The sequence below is a fragment of the Peromyscus leucopus genome, chromosome 13 (assembly GCF_004664715.2).
Source record: "Peromyscus leucopus breed LL Stock chromosome 13, UCI_PerLeu_2.1, whole genome shotgun sequence".
NCBI lineage: Eukaryota > Metazoa > Chordata > Mammalia > Rodentia > Cricetidae > Peromyscus > Peromyscus leucopus.
The window spans coordinates 65,838,404-65,863,611 of NC_051074.1; the positions used below are offsets into that span (position 1 = coordinate 65,838,404).

Here is a 25,208-nt window from a genome sequence, read left to right on the forward strand (position 1 = left end):
AGGGGGAGCCATATACATTGATATGACCGAATATTCCATTTCCAAGTGACCAATAGCAGTCAGAATTCTAGGAAATATGTCCCTTGATTAAGGTGTTGATGGTGCTTTGGAAAAGGGCAGTGGTGTGACTCATTGGGCAGAGGATGCAGTTTATGTTTAACACATAATATTCTAGTTTCTATTGAATAGACTGATTAATATTTCAGTGCTGGGGAAAGTAAATGTTTGTTTTCTTTCTTCCAAAAACAATTGCTTGGTGTCGACTGAGCTTCAGGGATCTTGCATGTGACAATGTGGCTAAGTTTGGTTTCAACATAGTTGAAGCCTTTCATGTGGAAAATTCTCTATTTAGCAATTACATGCAAAGAAAAAACCTGGAATGCATAAGTTCAGTAAATCACCAGTCATGTAGAGTGCAGTAAGAACAAGAAGAAAGCCTGTGAGTGATTACTAAAGAAATATTCCTCTGAAAATGGCCAATCAAGAGAATCTGCTGAGCTGAATCCCCAGGGGAGTCCTTGCCCTGGAGGAGATGGGAATGGGGGGTGGATTGGGGGAGGGGGGTCAGGAAGAAGGAGGACAGGGGAATCCATGGCTGATATGTAAAATTAAATTATAAAATTTAAAAAATAATTTTTTAAAAAGGAACTTGAAAAAATACAGATTTCTTTTTTTTACTTAGCAATTTTTTTTCTTTTTTTATTTTACAATACTATTCAGTTCTACATAATAGCCACAGATTCCCTTGTTCTCTCCCTTCCTGCCCCCCCCCCCTTCCCCCCAGCACACCCCCCATTCCCACCTCCTCCAGATTAAGGTCTCCCCCTTCTGCACTGGAATGAACCCTTTATTTCAAGTTCCACAGGACAGCCCAGATAGAGGATTGTTTCTTCTGTGTTGGACATGAACATCACCATCTTGAAGAAAAGCAGCTGTAAGGACCTTAGTGAAACCTTAACAAGATCAGGACTGTTAATATTGTCTGGGAAGAGGTGGAACAGGATCATGAAACTCATGATTAGTCCCTCATGAGATCCTTATGAAAGCCCTTCCTCCCCAAATTTATATAAGAGGTGAACAATCCTTGGGATGGGATTCTTCAGTTGTACAGTTTACTGTGGGTGGGATTCTTCCATTGTATCACTGCCTGTAGGTTGCCTAGGGGACTTCCTACTAGTGTAGTGGCTTATGAGTCCCCTGAGTGTCTATAACTAACCCCAATAAACTCATTGGTTCACTGAACTGAATGTGGATGGAATTTTCCCTTGGGCCTGCTGATGCCCTCTCAATCTGGGGTGAATAAACATTTCTTTATGTCTCCCTAGGAAAAGTCATGCAGTGAAAACCAACGCCAGCCACTATAATTCAATGTGCTAACCACATGTTTATATATGGAAAGCGAAAATCAACACCCGGTCCCATCCCACCTCCAGTTTCCTCCAGCTCCTAATGTTCCTAAATGGCTTTTCTACAATCATGATGAATTTGAGTTTTTCAAATTGCTTCACTGGGACTAGTTGGACATATTATAAAGGCATTTCATGAAAAAACATGGCTCAAATTCACCACAAATTTGAAAAAGAAAAAATATAGTAGCCCAATACCAAACTGATGGGCGGGGGGTGCTGTGGGATGTTCTGTATGTCCTGTGGGAGCCCTTCTTGGGTTCTTTGTGGCGTTACCCAGCAGGTCCGCATAGAGGATGATTAGGACCATGGGCCTGAGTGCAGGTGTCTGAGATGGTCTGCACTTGGCTGTGCTGGGGGATGGTCTGTATGTCAAGTTGTTCTGATTGATCAATAAATAAAACCTGATCGGCTGTGGCTAGGCAGGAAGGATAGGCAGGACTAACAGAGAGGAGAAATAAAAGGACAGGAAGGCAGAAGGACTGACTGCCAGATGCCGCCAGCACAAGAAGCATGTGAAGATGCTGGTAAGCCACGAGCCACGTGGCAAGGTATAGATTTCTAGAAATGGGTTACTTTAAAATATAAGAAAAGTTAGCAAGAAGCCTGCCACGGCCATACAGTTTGTATGCAATATAAGTCTCTGTGTTTGCTTGGTTGGGTCTGAGCGGCTGTGGGACTGGCGGGTGACAAGGATTTGTCCTGACTGTGGGCAAGGCAGGAAGACTCTGGCAACAGGGGGGAATGTCTTTATGTACACTGCAAATATGTGTTGCTCTGGTTGGTTGATAAATAAAGTCATTTGGCCTATGGTAAGGCAGTTTAGAGGCAGGCAGAAAATTCAAACAGGAAAAAGGCTGAGGGAGATGCCAGGAGCCGCTAAAGGAGCAGCATGTAGTGGTACACAGGTAAAGCCACGGAAAGTGTGGTGACATATAGATTAACAGAAAATGGGTTGAGTTTAAGTGTAAGAGCTAGTAAGTAATAAGCCTGAGCAAATGGCCAAGCAGTTATAATTAATATTAAGCCTCTGTGTGACTATTTTATAAAAGGCTGCAGACTGTGGGTGAGAGATTTGTCCTGACCACAGGCTAGGCAGGACACAGAAAAACTACTACACCAAACTATTATACTATAACAATGAAGAATAGTCTTACATGACAGTCATCCAGTTCATCCAGCAAATGGCAGTTGGGTGATACACATCTCCATAGTGAAGAAATTAAGAAATTGTCTTGCCAAGTTTCTCCCAGTCTCCACTCACCCATGACATGTCCCTTAGTACCCCTGAAGGCTCTTGCCCAGGGACTGTCACTGTCTGTATATATCAGATATTTCTCTTTAAAGACAATGTGCAGGTTGGGAGTCACAATTCTAGTATGCAGATCATCAACATATGTTTAAACTAAGAATCTGCCTAACAATATGAAACTATTATACACTGTAGAAATAAAATTAAATATTGTCAGTGTCTGTTCTTTAGTAGCATACAAGTATCTTTTTTAAAATTCAGAGTCCCTAAGCTAGAGTTTCAGGAACATACTCCTTAGCCTTTGACTATATAGTCATCTCTGCAAGATTTTTATTATTCCCTCTTCACAGGCAGATTGCAACCCTGCTAAAAGGGTTAGGCTCAAGTGAACATAAATAGCACAAAAGCGTAAGAGATTATTAAATACAAACAAAAAAATAAGGTCAGCCTGTGTGATGTGCAACTTGGAAAAAGTGGAGTCTCAAGGCATTAATTACTCAGGGGTTCAGGAATGTCTTCGGGTAAGAATATTCATTCTTCTCTGAACTTATCATACAGTGCATCCTGGGGAGAAGGATGCACAGTAAGAGGTTTAGCTTCAGAGGCAGCAGACTTAATAAATAAGGGTCTGAGCAGAGTGACAACTTGGAGGTACATCCACATCTACTTCTTTACCAAAATGCCCAGTCTCTAGTGCTTCCTGCTTCAGGTTGATGTGAGATGCATGAGAACAGCATGGCTCAGAGTTAGCTCTGGGGCTGGCAGGATCAGCATCACATATGAACCTACCACACACACCACACCACACACACACACACACACACACACACACACACACACACACACACACGTCACTCACATGCAGTCAAATACCTGTGTGTTGTTCAAAGAACTGAAAACCAGCTTTTATTTTCTCTTTACTTGAAGCATCTATTTCATAGCATGTGCCTGGCACTACAAACAGGAGTAGAATTTTAACAATCTCTAATTAAAGATTACACTGTTATCAAACAGTATATTTATCAAATGTATCAACAGTATAAGTATTGAATTATAATGTTCAGTATTTAATCCTTATTGGGATGTATTTACATAAAATATTTCATAATTCAAATCACTTATTTAAGTCATGGCTTGAATTTTTTTCATTGGTTTATTTGGAAGAAAAGTTCATTCTACAGGTCACTGGGGCCTCATTGTGACAAATGTATGCAATTCTAATTCAGCTTATCTTCAGCGCTATCTTTGGGGGAATGGTAACCCAAATTCTTTGTTTTTAAATAGTCAGTAGAAGCAAAAGAAAAAGTGAATAAAAACAAGAATGTTCTAAACATATGCAATATCCACATCCAAGCGGAAATCTCTCCAGATATTGGCTTCAATCTCTTACATTTTTCAAACTCCATATGCAGTTCTGGCTTGGTAGAGACAATAGTCCACAGGCTTCAAGTACCACTGGCCAACTTGAAAACTGATCAGGAACAGGCACAATAAGAATATTGTCAGAAGCATTAGGTTCTTCCCACCTTATCTTAGTATCTAGAGAAGCCATTAGCAGGTGTTTTTTAAATCACCTTTTCTCAATTCTAGAATAGTCTATAGCTATGTGGCCTGGCCACTGCTCTGCATAGACATTGGCACTATCCCCTGAACCTGTATCTCACAGGACAGCTTCTCTGACATCATGGAAGCACACAGAGTAACATATTGCTGCATCAGCTGGCAGCTGTCACCTGTCAGGGGGTTTCAGGCAGCAAGTGAGGCTGACTGGGCAATTTCACCTTCCAGAAGCAAGCTGCCTGACATCAGATGGATCTCAGGCTAACGGGCCATTTCCACGTAAACCATTTCACCGCAGCAGGTTTCAATCTGCTCTGCAGAGCATCTCTATCCTTATCTTTGACTGCCTAAATGGTTGGGAAAGCTTGCGGGAAGGTGATTTCCAAGAGCAGCTGTCCTTACCTCACCCCCACAGCTCTGTTCTGCTCGGCTGATACAGTAAGTGTCCTCTCCTAGTAACCAGGCAACAAACACCAGCGTCACACACTGAGCCTAGTCACTAACGTATCAGATGATGTTTTAAAGTTCAGCCATGCCCAAATGGCCTTCTCTGATGAAAAGCCACCTGAGGTCACAGTACACTTCGTCCTCATCACTTTTCTCCAGCCATCTCCCAGATTCAGCTCATTCTCAGAGCCTCTTTATACAAAAATGTTCTTTTATTTCTTTGAATGGTTGCATTAAGATCATCATATGTCTTTGAATTGGTTATTCCAATATGCATCTAATATTCCTTGCAAACAGAAATGTATTTTCTATTTATACCCTTTGCTAAGTCTATATACCTATGTCATATGCATGCTGTTATGACTAGGTGCTCATCTTTCCAGGTATATCTCAAGAGTACCCCATTTATGCTAATTTGTTCTCAGGAGACAAACAATACTCTTCATTTAACTGGTAGCCCATTAATACAAAGACAATTCAAATTCATAGTTTCTTGCAGAGCTTAAGAAAAGAGCATAGGCTTTAGGACTGTAGAGATCAGAGTTCCCATCCCAGTGACCACATCTGTGTCACCTCAGGGAAGATACCCATGTCCACTGGGTCTCAATGTCTTTCCTTGTAAACTGGACAAATGCTTTTATGGGTCTTGGGGAAAGATACTATGTGAGTAGTCTCTACCCAGACCCTAAAGCAGTGTGCATTCCACTAATGACAGTTATCATTCAGCACAAGTTAGCAGACGTGACAATTCTCCTAGTGAGTAATTCAAGCAGGTCACTGGACTCTGCTTCCTCAGCTCAGCACACACTCCTGAGCTGGAATCTGTCCTTTACTCCTTATGCCCTTGTCCTCTTTTGCCCAAGTGATAGGCTGCTGCTCAGTCACCTTCACACTTTCCTGGCCATGGATTTCATTCCATTTTGCTGCTATCAGGGCTGCCCACCCCTTTGCTTGCACTTCTCCCTCTCCCCTGCCAATGGCATCTCTGCCTTAGCCCATTTGCACCAATCTAATAATCTCCAGGGGAACCAGCCCTGTCCACTTTGACCCCTGCTGTGTCTGCAGCCTTGGATTGGCATAGTGTGAGTTTTTAGTAAGTAGTGAATTAGTAGTAAATAGATGTGTGAATGAATGAATAACAGTCATGAGACAGCTTTCTAAGGATTAAAAACCAAACTCCAAAAAAAGTGGGGGATAGTTACATTTATTATTTGGCATTCTTGTAATCACCCTTAAGTCTCCTTGAATTACTTATTTTAAATAATGAAGCCTGTTCCCAAAAGTTCTTAGTCTTTGCCTCTTCATCCCAAAGATGCTGTATGGAATTTTTCCTCAACTCTTCTTTCCAATGTATAGCTGTAAAATCATGTTTGAAATCCTAATTCTTTTTTTTTTTTTTTTTTTTTTTTTTTTTGGTTTTTCCAAGACAGGGTTTCTCTGTGTAGCTTTGCACCTTTCCTGGATCTCGCTCTGTAGACCAGGCTGACCTCAAACTCACAGAGATCCACCTGCCTTTGCCTCCCGAGTACTGGAATTAAAGGTATGCGCCACCACCGCCCGGCAATCCTAATTCTTAAATTAACTGCCTATTAGTCACTAAAATACTAAGGGAATCTTTGGTTGAAACACATTAATAATTTACTAGTAGCAAAATATACTTTTACCCTACCTTGTTCTGATTTTTAAAAAATGGTACAAAGAATATGTATCATTGAATTCTAAGACAGGATTTTATATTAAAACTTGTCTGGGAAGCCACTTTCATGATTGCCAATGTGTCATTTTAAGCTGTCAAAGAACATTACTTACAGGTCAGATTGTCATCTCTGAAGCAATAATTATTCTGCAACCATCTGAATTAAAACCTTGATAGGTAGCACTCCAGTCAATTAGAAATTCAAAGAGTTACTGAAAAAAATTACATCATTAAAAACATAATCTCACTTGTCTCAAACTTCACAATAGGAGTTGTTCAGATTGAAAATCAACAATTTTTTAAAAGGAGAATTGTGAGACAGAAAAGGCTCTACAAATTATATCTTTTGAAACTGAATTACTGTAAAAACATGGAGAGGTTGCAGGAAAAAACAAAAACAAAACAGGAAGAAGACCAGACAAAACACAGAGTGAAGTAGAAGGACAGAGGCACAATGAGAGAGGGTAATGTTAGAATTCTCAAGTAAAACCTATAAACAGAGTAAGACAATGGGTTTGGATGTGTTTGAAAACGAATAACTTTAAGGAGCCAAATGGTTGGTTTAGTCCCAACAGTCTTTGAGAGGACACTTTATCTTCCCTACTTCAAAATTACTTCACAATGATATTCAAACACTTTTTTAACAAGAGTCAAGGTGGGTCGTGTCCCCCCCCCACACACACACAACTTATTATACCAAGTTCTTTGCTGCCAGACCTATGATATTCAGCCATTTAGATTCCTCTGAGGCAACTTTTAGAAATTTGGCAAGTCCAGTGACAGGTTCTAGAAGGCTGTGCCATTAAACTCATATTTTTCAGGATCCACATATTTAGCTACAACTGGGGGAAGGCACATAGCCTCCAAAAAATTCTGAAAATGTCTGTCTGATCCCTAATGCTGGTGAATCTCCGGGCTCAGTCCTTTTATTCTCTTTTGCTCTGTAAAAGGGCTTCATAAGCCTTCTCTGAACCAAAAGCTAAGTTCATATTCTAGAGCTCACAAGGATATTTCAGAGTCAGCCCTGACTTTCTTGCTCACATTCCACACCCCACTTGGTAGAACACTCTGCTGCCTCTGGCTTCAGAGTACAGCTAGAACAGCTGATCTCACCTCCCCCATGTAGACTTCTTGCTGTCCTTTGCTTGGATGGCTGCCACAGCTCCCAGTTGGTTCCTTGACTTTGAGATCCCATTCTCAGAACACCAGGACAAGAAGTCTTTACAGGCTATCACAGTATTCCATTCCTTTACTTAGAATCATCCAGTGGCTCTCTATTTCAGCAGACAAAAAAAAAAAAAGCTAGAATTCTTTGAGGAGCCTGAAATGATGTGGTGGACACAGTAACGAACTGCTCAGATGAGTTCGGAATAACTTTTTCACCAGCTAACTGTAAATGCTGCAGGCAGACAGATCACAGCCACCACCATCCTCAAAACAGTCTTCCCAGGACAGATACAGGAACATATAAAGACCCAAATGCCTTACTCAAATCAGAAATACCCTGAAACAGGCCAGTCAAAGTCTAGTACTGAATGGATCAGCTAGACTGGCCTTTATTCTCTTCTTCAGTTCTCCATCGCAACCATACAGCTTAACCAATGACCACACAGTGTAACCAATGGCTGCACAACTTAACCAATGGCTGCACAACCTAACTAAGGACTACATGTGGTATTTACTCCCCGAACCTGTATTTGGAGATCCTAGGCCATGGCACAGGACCTCCATAATCTACTTGCTGGTGTTTCTCTTACTTCAGACCTCACCAGTCTCTGTCTGCTCCTTTACCACATCCACCACAGGTGTAGCTTCCACCACAGCCTTCTGTGATGTCTCCTCCCATGGGTAGAAAGTCTAGGGACAGTGTTAAGAGGAATAGGTCTCATTTTTAAATGTATTTGTTATTCTTTCTGAGTATCTATTCCTTTTGAAGAACTCACCTCAGTTGTTTAAAGTGTTTGAAAGTTACTTTTTTCAATGCTTAAAGACAGTACTGGAATTATAAATGCAGATTCTGTGCTCAAACAGACCTGGGTTTGACTGTCTCTATATTTAACCCCACAGATGTGTAACCTGGGCCTTTGTTCTTATCTGTGAAGAGAAAAAAATGATATCACTGTCCTGTGCACGCTGAACACTAAATAAACATGAGGACAAATAGCCATGCAAATAGAAAACTGATGAGGTATGATCCTTATAAAAACCCATGCACCAAGAGTTATACTGAAGTGTGCCTACATTCTAACTTACAGTGCAGGGTCCAGGAGATAATTGCAGATGTGTTGGACCATGACAATGTTCAGAAAGTGCTAACCCTGGAGGAACAAGTATCACCAAAGGCACATAACAGTCTAGCTGAGGACACTGCAGTGTGTTGCCAGCAACACAGTCCAGGCAGTCACATGGCATAAAGGCCTAATTCTTTACTCTCCACACTGACTTTAATTACTTTAAACCTTATTCTAATTTCTAAGGGCCACATGAAAAAAATCTGAGATGATTTTGAGAGGACCAAGTAGACACCATAACAGGTTGCTCAGTCTTCTCTCAGATATCAGGCCTCAATTTCAGTTTCCTGAGACTGAACAAGGAGTTACTGAAAGAGCCACAAACAAGTACAAACAATCTCCAACACTTCCCCCTTACCCCCCAAGAACAGGAGGAGGAGGCCTGCCTGGTACATGGAATACCAGGTCAGGCCAGGCCTGAGCCACAGTCAGCAAGCTCAAGGTGATAATCAAATAAGGACAAAGCCTGGGACTTGTCCAGGCCTGCTCAAAAAACAGAATGGTTGTAAACCTGACCACCCATCAGCCCTAGCCAGTTAGAACGTACTAAAATGATTGCCACTTGCTTAAGCCAATCATAGCTAAAGTGACCTAACTGCCCTAGGATCTCCCCTTAGCTATGCTTAAAAGGAGCCTTGAGCTTTTCTCAGGGTCTGCGCCATTTTGCCTTTGTGTGGGATGGTCATCCCCAGTATACTGGAATCTTTCTCAAGATAATAAACACTCTTGCTAATTGCATACATGGATGATGGTCTTTTGTAGGACTTCTCCAGGACCCTAACAACTTCAAATATCTAGGTATATCTGTTAAACCATGTCTACTTATTTGAGATAAGGAAGCTAAATCTTTTTATGTACTTCTAACCCAACGTTCTTATAATTATTTCCATTTCTGTGGAAAAAATGCATTTTACTTTACTTACAAAAACAAGTACTAATCTCAGGTATTCTTATGCTCTTTCCACTCATATAAACAGAGGGAAATGTTCCACATGCTTGGTTGATTCAGTAGTTATGCTAGAGGTCCAAACTGCCAAGCAGAAATGACAGCCACCCTCTAAACTGGCATTGGTGGGAACCACAGACACCTAGCACTGACCATTACATCATATATTTGCCTTTTTAAATTTATTTGCAAATTTACTATAGCCAGTTTCTTGATCTCTAAAGATAAAACCTTTTAAGCCTATATTTTAAAGTATTAACAATATGGATGGGTGTGGTGGTTACACACCTAGAGTGCTAGCACTCGGGATGTTGAGGTAAGACCACCTCAAGTTCAAGGCCAATCTAAAATACATTCTCAAAAAGAAATTAAATTAATAACATTCAGTTAGAGATATCATTATTGAAAATTACCATTTTGCTCTGATGACACAGCATGGTGTTACAGAAAGTTTGTTACCATGTAATTAGAGTACCGAGCAGACAGACTTGGGAACAAATTATCCTAATTTTACAAATGCACCTACTGTGTGTGTAAAAATTCTTGCTTAAAATAAGACAAGTTTAGAGTTAATTTTTATTCTTACAGTGGTGTATGTGCGCGCGCGCGCGCGCGTGTGTGTGTGTGTGTGTGTGTGTGTGTGTGTGTGTGTGTGTGTGTGTGTTCTTTAAAGTAATGATCTACTAGAAACTACCTTGGCATGCCCATGTCCTAATTCACATACAATATGCACTATGCACTCCTCCGATTTTTCTTCATAGCTTTGTACAACTTAATATTCAGGCTAGGGAAACTAGAAATTTCCTCCAGATCAAACAGTTCCTTAAATCTATCTACAAATTTATTTTCTTTCTCCAGCCTGAATCTCATGGCCCAGAGGATGATGGTAGTTTCTCTGCAGAGATGGTCAAAGGTCATGAGAAGCTCCTCCAGGAAAGGATGGGCATAGACAACATCTGCTGCCAGGATGTAGTCGAAGTTATTGGAAGACCTGGGGAAGTTCCTGTCTAATGCTACTCCCCAGCAGAGCTCTTTAACCTGGGGCAAATGCTTGCATTTCATTTTGGTGTTTTTGGAAATATTATATTGCAGGTTTCCAAGTAATTCAGGCAAATCTGTAGCAGTCACTCGAGCACCTATGAAAAAAGAATGGTAGGAAAAGCTCTTATAATAAGATCAGTCAGGTTTCAACCAACATGCACTCAGATTCTTCACAACTGCTAGACCCAAAGAAAAGACTAGGCAACACAGTGATTTTCAGAATGGACACTAATATACTTTTCTTCCCCCTCCTTTTAAAAAAGAACAAAACAGAATCTTGTGGTATTTCTATATCCTGCTGACCTCCTGGGTTTTTGTCTAATTCATCATTGTTGTTCTCCATTTAGGAGAAAAAATGACCACAAGGAAAAAAAACACCTCATTGCAATGATCCAAGATCAATAATGAAGACTAAACTTTCCAAAAAGAGTCCTAAGTGTCTGCATGTTTTGAATTTGGTGAATAACATAGATTAGCAACAAACTACCAATACCATACTGGCTAACTTTCTGTCAACTTAACACAGATGTTTCCTTCAAACTATTCTGTGGCCAAGTCTGTAGGGGCATTTTCTTGACTAATGATTGATATAGGAGGGCCCAGCTCACTGCAGATAGAGCAAGTGGTCCTTAGTTATATAAGAAAGCAGGCTGAGCAAACCATGACAACCAAGCCAATAAGCAGCACTCCTCCATGGCCTCTGTATCAGTTTCTGACTCCAGTTTCCTGCCTGGAGTTCCTGCCTTTATTTCCCTTAATGATAAAATGTGACCTGAGAGTTGTAGATGAAATAAACCCTTTCCTCACCACGTTGTTTTTGGTCCTGGTATTTATCATAGTAACAGGAGGACAAGTACCACAAAGAAGCTCCTGGATTTACCACTGTAATCAAGATAAGCAAGTCTAGGTAGAGAAATGACCCAGGACTTACAGGCAGATCACCCATTAATAAATACCATTGGAATACGATACCAGATGGCATATAAAGAACTGTGGCTACTACAGAAGTCCATACAAAGACACATGAAAAGCATAAGTGAACAAAGTGGAATATTCCAATACTCTTTGTCTGAAGATATGGTATTCTATTAGCCATCTTCCATCAAGAGTTGGCTGAAGCACAGGATTTATCCCATGCAGAAAATAGAAGATTGTAGTCACCTCTCTAAATGTATAAGACATCTGAAGGAAGGGGCCTGCATCATGGTATTAAGAAATAACCTGATTCTTCCAACCCTGAAAAAAAGGTTGATTTGCACTTTTATTTTTCTCCAACCCAAGAATAAACATGATCATCAAGGGGCAGAACAGAAAGAAAGAATTCTGAGCCTTATATGTAGGACCAAATGAGAATGGAAATGAAAAAGCAAATCCAGGGACAAACCCCTAAAAATCAAAGTTAAGGTGTGAGTTTCATGTCACTTCTAATACCCCTTCCCTATTTTAACAGATGCATGTTCATAAAAGTATAGGACTCCAAAACCCCCAAAGGAATCTAACAAGATGAATAATTTCACCTCCTACCTAGGCTTGTAAGCTCTCATTCCACAGGAAGATTTAAAACTACTTAAATGGAAAATTTTGGAAAGAAACCAGCAAAGCAATATTATTATTGGTAGAATTTCTTGATGAAGTCTGTTTTAAACAATTAAGGAGGGGCTGTGAGATGGCTCAGCAATTAAGAACACCTTAACTGCTCTTACAGAGGACCTAAGATTAATTCCCAACAACTACATGGTGGCTCACAACCATAGATGGTGGGATCTGATGCCCTCTTCTAGCATAAAGTCGTACATGCAGATAGAACACTCAGATAAATAAAGTAAATAAATAAATCTTAAAAAATAATTAAGGAGTTACATATAAGCCCAGGTCATAATACACTGGAAAGCAAAAATAACTAATGATATTTGGTCATTAGTTTCCTGACCAACTACATAATTCAATAAAAAAATACTTCCTTACCAAGTAAACTTGCCACAATGGAGACAAGCCCTGTCCCAGCTCCAATTTCAATCACATTTTTATCAACCATGTTATATTGCTTGGCATGTGTTTCCAGGAAATAGCATAGAACAAGGGCCTATGGAAATTGAGAGGAAAGGGTGTTTAAAGTATTAATAGCTAAAATCAAACCCTATAAGGTAAATATGCCATAGATATTATGATCTGCACATGTGCACATCTGTAAATTTGGGGGTGTTCATATACATAATTCCAGAAAAATTATGATAGAAGTACATCCTCTCATAGGTTTAACATTTTGGCTAGCTAGAGAAAGTCCTTGTTGAAAAGAAAGACAGAAATGAGCGACAATACAGAGTGTAGTTGTTTAAATTTTACCTTATTCAAACTTTTAACAATACCAGATGATTCCAAGTAAAGTGTAAAGTTGGGGTGGGGAGTAGTGGTGGTCTGCCACCCTCCCTGAAATAACGGGTAAAGGAGTGGGGCCTTTGAAGATCCTGCTTGTGGGTTTCAAATAGACATCCTTTATGCTTGCTTAATTCAGAGTCAATAAAATGGGGAGTGAAAACATTTACTCTTTTCAACTCTCATAGTCATAAAAATTGAAGGCATTCACATCTTTATTTAGGCACAAATGTCAATAAAGTCAGAAACAAATTTAATTGTTGGAAACAATTTCCCATTGCATAATGTCTAACTTTTAGTGTTGTCTGAAATCACAAAATAGAATCGTGTAAACTGTTGCCTTCATCCAAGTAGAATATAACAATGAATAAAACTGGAGAGTAATTGGGTGCAGCAAATTTTTAATAAATTATACCGATGGCCAGACAACAGCACCGTAACAATCTTTGGCTTCAGTAATCCGAATTTCATGACCAGCAAAGTGAAAGCCTTCCCAAGAAATAGTTGTTATCAGAGTCGGAATAAAACTTCTTGCCATGATCTCTGCGACCACCTGCCTGTCATCATCAACTTCTCTGATCTCTGCAAGGAAAACAAACAAACAAACAAACAAAAAAACGGTACTGGTTTTAATCATGCTAAATGAAATAAGCCAGGACCACAAGGTAAATATTGCATGCTTTTCCTCATGTGAGGAATCTAGATTTAAGATTTAATCAAGATTTCCTAGATTGTTAGATATGAAAGTAGAAGGGAGGCTGTGTGAAAGGAGGATGGACTAATGGAAGAGGAAAAGAAGAATGAAAAGAAAGCCAAATATTTTATGCTATATTCTATATGTGGACTCTGGATATGGGACTGCTTGGGAATATGAAAGGAAAGAAGTGTGGAGAAGGGAGCCAAGGAAAGGTGATATGGAAAGATATGAGTTGAATACGGTGCAGGCAAGAGAATATCAAAAAGGAACTCATTATTTTGCATGCTTACAGAAAGTAATAAAAAATATATTTTAAGTCCTAAAAACAGAAAAACCTGATGGAAAAACAGCCCTGAATATTCGTTGACTTTAGATGAAATAAACTAGCAAACTATTTAAAAATACTTCATAGGGACAAGATGGTTCAGTGGGTAAAGGAGCTTGCTGCCAAACTGAGGACCCAAATTTAGTCTCTAGACTGCATATGGTAAAAGGAAAGAGCTGACTCCCTCAAGTTATCCTCTGACCTTCATTCCACACCTAGACTGTGGCATACTCATTTCACTCCTACCCTCACTTTAAAAAATGTAAGAACAGAAGTATTTCATAGTTTAACTTAACTCTTCATATGTCAGGCCTTCACCATCTCTTTGATGTTTACTGAAGTTGATACCACCACCATCTATTTCTGCAACACTAAATGAAGCACAAAATAATTGATATGGCTTTTAAAAACAAGTCTGGATGGCCATCACTGGGTTTGACTTGGTTAAAATAAAGATTGGTGGGAGTATAAGATCTTGATTCTATAGCAACTTCACAATACAACTCCAAGTGTCTTGGTAATGTATAGTAACCTATACTTTATGACCTCTGGTTATTCATAAAAAACAAGGATACTTAATTCTACTCAATAATATACTCCTGCACTGTTTATAGTCACGTGTCTTTATGTTGTTATTTTGGTACTAGACATAACATAACATCAACCACCCCACTCTCCTTCTCCTACAAACATTGGTCCTTAGAGATGCAGAGAAAGCAGAAAGATGAACAATGGGTATTCTTCAGGAAGAGCAGTGCCCTTCAAAACATTTATCTGAAACTCTCCTTAAGCAGCCGTAAGCATTTGCATTCAGGAACCAAATGATACTGGTAATATGTTTTGTTTGAACTCTAACTTTCACCTCACTATATGCACTTGGTATGCTGAGACTGACAGGGTGATGGTATCAACATGTGCTGCAGAAATTCTTTAGGAAAAAGCAGACATTAATTGCTTCCTTGACGTTTAGCCGAATAGCTCCTCTTGGGCATCCTTGCCTACTCCTCATAAAGATAGCACTCCTTTGACAAGTCACCTAAGACACTAGGGATCAATAGATGGTAGAGTATACCAAACCCCAGGAGAGTCCCTAAGAGCTCCAATCTTTGATATAAAACCTTTACTTGTGAATATTTGCTGGTAGAGTCTGATGTATCTGACTTTGCATGTTATTGTAATTTAAAATTTAGTTTGACCATATCTGTGTCTAACAAGTGGGTGACGGCAAATGTGTCTCTGACTTTTCACTGTCTTTCTGAATAAACAGAGCAGATAATTTCTTTTTGATAGTGACAATTTTATTTCCATAATAGAATGAAATTTCAACAACACAAATGAATGTTCTATTATAATTGAAAATCAAACTCCCAAGATAAAGTACCTTCAAAGACAGTTTATAATAAACAACTACAACCACTCCTGATTGCTTAAAGACTCTAAGAGAGTCTATCCATCATATATGGCAATTTAAAATATGGACTAGGGAAACAGAACAGCGAATAAAGTGCTTGCTGCAAAAGCATGAGGAGCACATGCAATCTTAATGCTAAGAAATAGAGACAGAGGATCCCTAGAGCACACTGGCTAGCCAGAATAGCAAAGTCATTAAAAAATAATGAAGAAATTGTTTTGCAATTATGTTGTTCTCCTGGGTTTATCGATTTCAAAACTTTTTCATACAAAATAGTCAGTGTCATTTTGCAGCTACTAATATTTGCTGATAGGGATTTAAAATCTACCAGGTGTTCTTGTTCTCCTGAGAACAAAAGTGATTTCAAGTGTGAAGTGAAAATTAGCAAAATTTTGCCACATTTCTTTCAATAATGCTTTCCTTGAGAAGAATTCAGCAGTGAATCATTTCTGTTGCTGGACTCAGAAGCAAAGATCTGTCTATATTCTTTTTTCTATCTTTAGGGTCAACAGGAGATATAAAATGTGAAAGGATCACAGCAGAGAGAGGGAGGGAGAGAGGGAGAGAGGGAGAGAGGGAGAGAGGGAGAGAGGGAGAGAGGGAGAGAGGGAGAGAGGGAGAGAGGGAGAGAGAGAGAGAGAGAGAGAGAGAGAGAGAGAGAGAGAGAGAGAGAGAGAGAGAGAGAGAGAGAGAGAGAGAGAGAGACTATCTGACTTTAAAAGCTGACAAGAGAATTCAAGCTTCCATTTGAGGGCTGTCATGAAAACCTGTCAGCAAAATTTAAACTACAAACCACCCCACTAAGTGAAGGAAACTGTCCTTCAATTGAATCTTCTATTCAAAGAAGAATGTTAAGTGCTTTTGAGGAATACCTGCAGATTTTTTGAAAAAGTGTTAAAGATATTTTCAGATTCATAAACTGTCACAGGCTAGCATAAAAGATATGGTTCTGAACACTTTGGCAGCTCAAAATCTTGGGTGTTTTGTTTTTTTTTTGAAATTGACTTCTGAGAAGATTCCACAAATATTTCCAGTCTCTTGGTCTGCTTAGTTTCAATCAAACAGTCCAAACAATACTATATTTTATATTTTTAAAGAAGAAAAAAATCTTTTCTTATTGGGATTGTTCAAGATACAAGTGGAAAACAAAAAGACAATGGAAATTGTTGCACAGAGAAATTGATATTTGGATCAAAAAGGGGAAGATGCTAAATAAACATCAATGAAATTTGGTGATTATTACCAAAAAAAAAAAAAAAGGCATTTCTGAAGTACCCTAGTGTACCCTGGTGGGTTGGCTGAATCAAGAGAAGCATCCTAAAAAAAAGTGACATTTGCAATCAGAGAATCCTTGTACAAGATTGGTCTAACACTGAGGATCAGGCTTGGGTGCGGTGCTGCAGTCGAGAGCAATATATTTGCTATACTAGCTGGAAACATACAATGATAACATGAGACTTAGCCATTAATACATACTGAAGGTTTAAAAAAGCAACCTGAATAAATATGTGCTAAATAAACCAATTTTCCACATGTCAGATAAAAAGAACTTAAATTTACCAATCCAATCCACCTCAGATGTCTCCAAAACTTCAGTTTGGATGTCACTATTCAATGACAATTGCTGTCCCCAATGGGTGACATACACCACTTCATAAGCACAGGCTTCCTAGTTGGCTTCTCTGCTATAGCTGCTGCCTTTATCCAGGCTCTTACTTCCTTCTCTAGCAGTCAACTTTTGCTCAAGGAATCCTGTTATCAGCCCACTTTGTTTGATCTATATTGCAGCTGACACAATTGACAGGTCTTCCTACCCTCTATCCATCTCCCTCTACTCCCATGTGAGCTCTTATGATGTGATCTAAAAGCTTTCCCATTTCTGATTCTTTCTTCATTCCCCACCACAACCATTTATCCTAAATAAATCCAAAGCAATAGGTTTGGGAACCACAATACACTGGGATCATGGAATATTGGGTGGGGATGTGGAGTTTGCTCCACAACTGAAGATTCTGAGGAACTGATATCTTACAACACTCTGCTAAACATACTAGCAGCTTTCTGGGCTGTGGCAGGGGGCAGACAACACAATGTATTTAGAATAATTAAGATAAATGAAGCTTTAGAGAAGTTAGATTACTAGACATATACAGGGAGGAATTTTTAGCCCTCATCCTAGTTCTACTTTCAATCTGTGTATAAATAAGTGGCATCTTATAATTCTCAGATGTTCCTGCAAGTACTGAAATATGAGGACTGAACTATGGTCTTATTCCATCTTTTCCAAGCCCACAATACTAAGTGTAAAAGGACAGGACAGATAAAGATCCTTCAGTACTTGAGAACCCAGTGTTCTTCTACTTGGTGGAAGCCTTGCCAACAAAACATCATCTGGCTTGGCTACAGCAGCACACACTTCATCTCCTTAGCACTCTGCATCTAAACGTACTTTTGCATTTGTAATTAGCTAAACAGATGATTGTGGGGTGTGTCTGCTCCTATTGTAGAATATTTTAACATTTGCTCTATCTCAAACTCATTTTGAACTACCCCCACTTCAGTTGTAATTTGCCAAATCATCATGTGCACATCTGAAACCAAGAATTGTTACTAATGGTTATGAAAATGACATAATTCTACTTATATAACACAGAAATTACATCTGCATTCAAATTATATGAAGAGCTAGGTTCTCTATGAGATTATAACCTAAACCTCTAGGTTTGCAAAGCATTGGCATTTAATTTAGGTAGGCTGCACCCAACTCTGTCTGTTTGCAAATATGCTCACCTAGGTAGGAACCACCTGTTAAACCTGGTGTGGCCCAAAGAAAAAAGTTATTTGAAAACATCTACAGTATGTATAAAGAAGAGGGACAGAAAGAAAATGGAAGATAATTTCATCTGTGTTAAAATACTCCACAAAAATGCAATTTTTCTAGTCTATGTAAGAATTAATACTTTTGTCTCAATGAAGATCATTATATTTAGTAACCTATGAAAAGCCATATGTCAAGAAAGACTGAAAAGGTAGGCCAGTTTCAAACACTCAAGTTTAAATTCTTACCTCTAGGAGCCAAATTACATTATGTATTTTTGCATCAAATCAATATCAAGATGATAAATACATGTTGGAGATACTTTGTAGCCTAAATTCATCTTTCATCCAAACATCATCAAAATATTTAGTTTTTATACAGAACTATTTTGCTCTCTCTCAAACTTTTAACAAATAATCACAATATGCTTGTCGTATAGCATCTATTTTAAAATGTCAATTTTCGCAGATGAAAGAAAAACTCTAAAATCTTTTTATGTCTTCTATAGATTATTATTGTCAGTCAAAATTATCCCTAATATATCATCAGGACCATTGGTGTTTAACAATATTCATTGAACATTACTGAAGGTATTTTTAGGTTAGCAAACATAAGCCAAGATATAACATGCAATTAATAAACCCTAGTTCCCTTTAAGGTATTAATAAAGACTACAAAAGTAAGGTTTTAGATTCTATTAATGGTTTCTCTACATTGAATTCGTCAAATTAAAAGAACAAAATTATTTACCTTTTTGAGATCCTGAATCCATCAGCTGCTGAATTAATTGATGTTTTCTTGATCATTTGCTGAACAATAAGCACATAATTCACTAAAATATCAAATGCCAGTAATTGAATCAAAATGTGTAGTAATGTACTGATACTTATGTAGCAGTTTAACTTCTGATGTAGTTGAGAATTTTGTAGTAAAACATCATATTATAGCATGATTTAAGAGAGGTCATAAACACTACTTAGTATCCATCAGAATCAGAGCAATGGCTTCATGATCAGAAACCAAATACTGTTATAGTAAAAGTTATCCTCAGCAGAGATGACCTCAGCCATCACAAGGAAAGATGTAACTGCCATATTGACTAGAAAGATATCAATTCTAAATAAGTACTTTCAACATTAGGAAGATATAGGTTGGTTCAGTACAGTGCAAACCATGATATTAACTGAAAATAAATCTATCAATGAGTACATAATCTATTCATTCCCACTAATGTAACATTAACAAATTAAAATGCCAACTAACTGAACCATCAGGTGGTGTTTCGGGTAAGCTTCTACCTTTATGAGTCCACATCACCTCAGTTTACAACAAGCCCAAGTATTGTATGCCATTCACTTAGAGCAGGTAAACAGAATGGCTTAAATGGGCTGTTGGTCTCTGAAAACAATTAGCTATATCTACTTCTCGGTTTGACTTCACATGACAAACAATCCCAGTATTTCCATGAACTAATACAACACTCCTTTCTTCCAAAGATCTCAAGTAATTTTCCCAGCTACCATCTTTTTCTTTGTAGCATGCCTCTGTAAGTTAGAAACCAATTTCCCTACAGTTACACACAATAAAAAAACAAATTTAAAGAAAATCATGATCACACAGCTAAAAGAATAGCAAGACATTTCCCCCCAAGTTTCCATTTCTCTCATTAAAGGAGTATTTATTATACCTGTCTGCCTGGAGTATTTTGGTCAATGGTAAGGCTGGACATACCTAAAAGTGTTAGCTGAGTTTACAGAAGGTGAAATAGTACCATCCACAAGTTGTGATTTGCTGCTGAAGCCTCTGGTAATGCCTGCAACGCTGTCTCCAGAGCTAGTCATTCGCTACTGTATACCCTGGCAACAAGTCCAAGCAGAAGGGATTAGGGTCTGACAGCTGCAGCTTTTGTGCCTCTGGTTGCACAGCAGTGACGTTGCAAAGCCCAGAAAGCAAAGGCTGAGGAAAAGTAGGAATGTTCCATGACTGCCTGGGAACACAGCTAGATCGTGAATACACACCACTCCTACAGTGAGACTGTAGGCTACACAAGAGGAAGCAAACTAAGTTTTCAATTCTGATGCCAAGAGTTATTCTAAGACTCTGTGGCTATGATAGAAATAGAGACCATGCAGTTTTTATGTCACTGGATATGAAAACATATTTTAAATCTAACAACTACACCAGCATGTATGTAGCACTGTTCTGTACCCAAGAATCAAATGACCACTATTCCTTCTCACTGAGGCTGAATGAGCAGGCTGGGTTATGGTTCTCTGAGCATCTACACACCAGCATATCTACACACCTCAGGGCACACATAAATTCTCTTTCCCTGCTAATACTAGTTTTAATGTCACAGGAGGAATCAAAGCCAAGCAAGACTGCACACTCAGGAATGTGAGTACAACATCTAAGAAATACTTCTATACCATGATGTACACAGAGCTGAACTGAGACCATTTCATGTACAGGACAGGTCTAGGCATCACAAAGTCCAGTTTTCATTATTCATGGCAATAACTGCTTATGACTTGGGGCCATCTACTTACTATATTTCTTAGCTTATCTCATTTATAAAACAGGAATATAAAAAGTACATGGTATGTACTTGGAGAATAAGTATTATAGGTAAAACATTCCTGGAATTCCAAAACCCTGAAGAATTCACACTGCTATGCAAAGGCAGTTAATTTTTCTCAGAGGACACACTCCCTTTTTGACTGTTTAAAACAAGAATGAATAATGACTTGATAAGTAAAAACTATTTACTTCTTTCAGGGAGTTATTTGAAAGATCATGAAATCCCCAGTGCTAGATTTACAAGATGCAGAACTCACAAATCAATTAAGTTAACCAACATGACAATAATCATTTGTTACACTGAAGAGTACATGGAGACTGATGCCTCCGGCTGTGCCTTACAGGATTCTGTCTCTTATTAAGAAAGCAAACGTTAAACACATATACAGCTATACTCTCACCAACACAGATGCACACACTTCTGCTTCATGATATCACAGAGCTATCAAAGCAGCCAAGAATTCTAGGTATTACTGATTATTGGTTGTTAAAATTTGGATATGTGTTCTCTCACAGACTCATGTTTGAACACTTGGCCCCCAGCTGTTTGAAGAGGTTGTGGAACCTTTAAGAGGTGGGTCGCCAAGTCCTGTGCTCAATGCATGAATTGGCTGTTTGAAACCAGGAACTTATGCAGGGACACTTGGCTTAGTCTGGGAGGAAGGTACTGGACCTCCCTGGACTGAGTCTACCAAGTTGATCACAGTCCTCGGGGGAGGACTTGTCCTGGAGGAGGTGGGAATGGAGGGTGGGCTGGGGGTAAGGGGAGGGCGTGGGAGGGGGGAGAATAGGGGAACCCATGGCTGATATGTAGAATTGAATGGTATTGTAAAATAAAAAATATATATCACAAAAAAAAAAAATAAAAAATAAAAAGCCAGGAAATATAAAAAAAAAAAAAAAAAAAAAAAGAGGGGGGTCGCCAATGGAGAAAGTGGGTTGCTGACAGGTAGGACTTGAAGTTTCAGCCCAACCTGAATTCCAGCTTGCTCACTAGCCCAGATGTGAGCAAACTTGTCACCAGGTCTACCCTACCATGATAGACTGTATCTCCTCAAAATCTGTTAAAAGTAAATCCTTTTTGTAGCAGGTGAAACCGTTCAGCAATGACGATGACCAGGTCTTGCAGATGACCAGAGTTTAGCTCACAGTACCCACAGCCAACTATATCTCCTGTTCCGGTGCCCTCTAATGGCTTCCTTGGGCTCCTGCACTCACATAAACTCACAAGTCAAACATACATACCAATAAATTAAATATGTCCTCCTGCTTCCTTTAAGCATTTACCAAAGCAGTAAGAAACATTAAATCCTACTCTGGTGAAACAAAAAGGCTGAGAAACCAGAAAAAGGACCACACACAGGAACCCCAGACAACTCTGGGCAACCTCACAGAACTGGAGAGACAAAGTAACATTTTGGGCTGGCAAAGAAGCCAGGAACTGAAAGCCCAAAAGAATGAGTGGCCATAGAAGTCCTCAGTGTTGACTTTACACTCAGAGTTTGCTAACTAAACTGTTTCAGGGAACATGGCTTATTACTGAAGCAAAAGGAGACAAAAAACAAAAATTAGAAGAAAAACACCCAAGCCTCCCCTGGGTTCTCCTGAAAGCCATTTCCTAGGAATGAGGGGGAAAACAGAAGCACAAGTGTTAGCAAGATTACAAACGAGACCTGAACCATGGAATAGTCACCTCAGCACAGCTGCTTCTTGACAGACCTTCTGGACAGAGAGGCAAAAAAATTTCTCCAGTTTTTCACACACAGTCCAGCTGCCAAAGTTCACCAGGCAAACTAAGAAACAGCATGAACTCATAGGTGACCGAAACATAGACTTTAAAAGAACTGTGTTTAAGATGATACAAATAAAGAACTGAATATATTGCTTTCACAGCAAAATGCAGATAAAGCTAAAGAAAAAAATAAATGAGCTGAAGGCTTACTTTATAAATTACACGATGGTCATAATCCTAACTGAACTACAGATATGCCAATTCATTCTGAATAATAAATTGCTTTTGCTATTATCTCAAACATATGAATTTATTTCATAAGGAAAAAAGAACCCTTGAAATTTTTTAGTATTAGCTTGCTAAGACCATACAATGTTCCTCCATGATCCAGGCATAAGGCACTCTCCTATCTGCCTTGGAACAACACTGAGACACAGAGAATCACGAGTTGCTGGAACTGCCAGACTGTGGACTGAAAAGTTAGGATATTTCTCTTCTCATCTAGGTCTGAGTCAGAGGGAATGCATATCGAGAGAGCACTCATTGATACAAACCCTTTCCTTTTCCTTAATGTGGTCTCAAAGCTTCAGACATGATAAGACAATAGGAACAATGATAAAGTAGAAAATGCCATACAAATTGTAGTACACTGTCCATTTTAGCATCCATGTTTTAAAACTATACACTTTGCCCCTCACTGTCATCAGGCCTGTTGTGGGGCTGCTGACTCTGGGAAGCATTCCAGAGCAGAGCAGCACCCAGGGTCTACAGCTCATGAGGATTTGAATCATCCAAAACACTTAAAACTATTTAAGTTGTGAACCTGTTACTAAAGAATATTTATAAAATAAAAGTACATCAAAAAGCAAGGAATATTTATGAACATTGATTCATAGGTCTGTACTATTCTCTACACAGTAGCAATATTGACTGTATCTTCATTAAGGAACCATGCTGGGACTGTCCCAAGTGATCTACAAATGTGCATTTTAAAGTTTTATCCACAGGTAAAGGAACATGTCTATCCCTGTAATGGTGAACCAGATGAATTGGTCTTGCTACAGCTGTAACTATGCTACAGTTTGACCAAAACATATCATCTTTCAATTTTGTTTGTGGATAATAATAATATAGATGCTAAAATAGACATATTTTCTTTTTTTTTTTTTTTTTTTTTTTTTTTTTTGGTTTTTCGAGACAGGGTTTCTCTGTGTAGCTTTGTGCCTTTCCTGGAGCTCACTTGGTAGCCCAGGCTGGTCTCGAACTCACAGAGATCCGCCTGCCTCTGCCTCCCGAGTGCTGGGATTAAAGGCGTGCGCCACCAACGCCCGGCGGACATATTTTCATATAAGGTTTTTCTGTTCTTTGATTTTTAATAAACTTTAGAAACCAAAAATAAAATAAAAATAAAACCACACATTCAAAATGGAGATTGTACAAATAGATTTAATCTTATATTCTCAATACATTATAAACATTGTTCTTCCAAATCACTGGCTTTTAAAATTTGGCTTTCCTTTTCCTTTTCCTCATACTCCTTAGCTTCCCTTTTTTCTTCTCAAATACAGGTCTAGCAGTCACTAGCACAGCCTTGGTTTTGTCACCATCGCTCTCACTGGAGCTGCTAGTGGACATATAACCATCCTTTCCGTGAGCATCTCTCACTACGTCAGGCAAATCCGAGCAGCTGACTTCTGACAACTCAGCTGTTCTTCTCCGTCGTGTGCACATCACAGATGAACCTTCTCCATCCTCACTTGAATCCCCAGGTGATTCTGAGAGGTGGGGGTCCCCCAAAAACCCGCCACTTCCTGAAGACCTCTTTCTTTGGGGGACTGATGTTTCTCTTGGGCTCATTAGGCTTCTTTTTTGGGTTTTACCTTTAGCCTTATCCAGGGCCTCAACCTCTTTGTCCAGCTCACTAGTTGCCTCTTCCCTTCCTTTCCTTAGCATACATGTTACAGCTCTGTTCAGCCTCTGGCTTTTTATGTGTTTGGCATCCTGTTTTTCCTGTTGAGCTAATCTAAAAAAGGAATCAATCCGTAGTTGGGTCTAAAATAAAATAAAACAATAAACCAGATTAGTGAGTAGTTTCTAGACCAAATCAATAAAGTTCAAATCTGATCACTCACACTGGATTACTAGTTTTGAGAATTCGGAATCATGACTTCCCATAATGCAGTTCTAGCTCTATTTATTTTTTTTGGGGGGGGAACAATTGTATCCTCTTCTTTGGCAGCAACAGAATTTCAGAGTCTATGTCTAAGTCATTCAATGCCCTTCTTTTAAGAGCATTATCATCATACAGTGCCTTCAAGGGACAAGTTCCCTGATGTATTAGGAGCCATTAAAAACCATACAGGAAACAAGTCAAGCCTTTTGTTTAGCAAATCCACTGTTGAGAAGATACTCTTTTTTATTGTTGTTGTTTTGGTTTTTTGAGACAGAATTTTTTCTGTGTAACAGTCCTGGCTGTACTGGAACTTGCTTTGTAGACCAGGCTGGCCTGGAACTCACAGAGATCCACCTGCTTCTGCCTCCCTAGTGCTAGAATTAAAGGTGTGCACCACCATACCCTGCTGAGAAGATACTCTTAAACCTAGTGTGTATAACAGCATTATTCATAACTACCT

At 39.0% G+C, this 25,208-nt stretch overlaps 2 protein-coding genes across 7 annotated transcripts in view; both read right to left on the bottom strand.

The window, feature by feature from the left end:
- Positions 1 to 6,944: 6,944 nt before the first annotated feature.
- LOC114705310 (protein-lysine methyltransferase METTL21E) lies at positions 6,945 to 21,429 on the bottom strand. 5 transcript variants are annotated; one of them, XM_037210445.1, is made up of 5 exons: positions 19,995 to 21,429; positions 19,014 to 19,072; positions 13,428 to 13,594; positions 12,605 to 12,722; positions 6,945 to 10,734 (listed from the first exon to the last, which is right to left on the bottom strand). In XM_037210445.1, the coding sequence occupies exons 2-5, from the start codon at positions 19,033 to 19,035 to the stop codon at positions 10,331 to 10,333; spliced, it is 711 nt and encodes a 236-aa protein (XP_037066340.1). In that variant the 5' UTR covers positions 19,036 to 19,072; positions 19,995 to 21,429; the 3' UTR covers positions 6,945 to 10,330. The 5 variants fall into 5 exon arrangements, with proteins under 5 accessions (XP_037066340.1, XP_028742991.1, XP_037066339.1 ...); XM_028887158.2 differs by having other exon boundaries at positions 19,014 to 19,095; XM_037210444.1 differs by having other exon boundaries at positions 19,951 to 21,429.
- A 2,572-nt stretch (positions 21,430 to 24,001) lies between these two features.
- Positions 24,002 to 25,208, bottom strand: part of Ercc5 (ERCC excision repair 5, endonuclease) — a 45,890-nt gene continuing 44,683 nt past the window's right edge. For both annotated transcript variants that reach the window (XM_028887172.2, XM_028887181.2), the window contains one exon: positions 24,002 to 24,627. In XM_028887172.2, coding sequence (XP_028743005.1) covers positions 24,076 to 24,627 — 552 coding nt within the window. In that variant the 3' untranslated portion in view covers positions 24,002 to 24,075. The remainder of the gene's footprint in view (positions 24,628 to 25,208) is intronic.

Bases quoted from the DNA above. Each gene is read 5' to 3' on its own strand.
- LOC114705310 (XM_028887148.1), bottom strand. From the start codon at position 13,649: ATGATTAAAACCAGTACCGTTTTTTTGTTTGTTTGTTTGTTTGTTTTC. The intron at 12,723-13,427 runs GTATAATTTATT...CAATTTCCATAG, and splicing joins GTGCTGTTGTCTGGCCATCG to GCCCTTGTTCTATGCTATTT. The intron at 10,735-12,604 runs GTAAGGAAGTAT...CTTTTTTCATAG, and splicing joins CATTGTGGCAAGTTTACTTG to GTGCTCGAGTGACTGCTACA.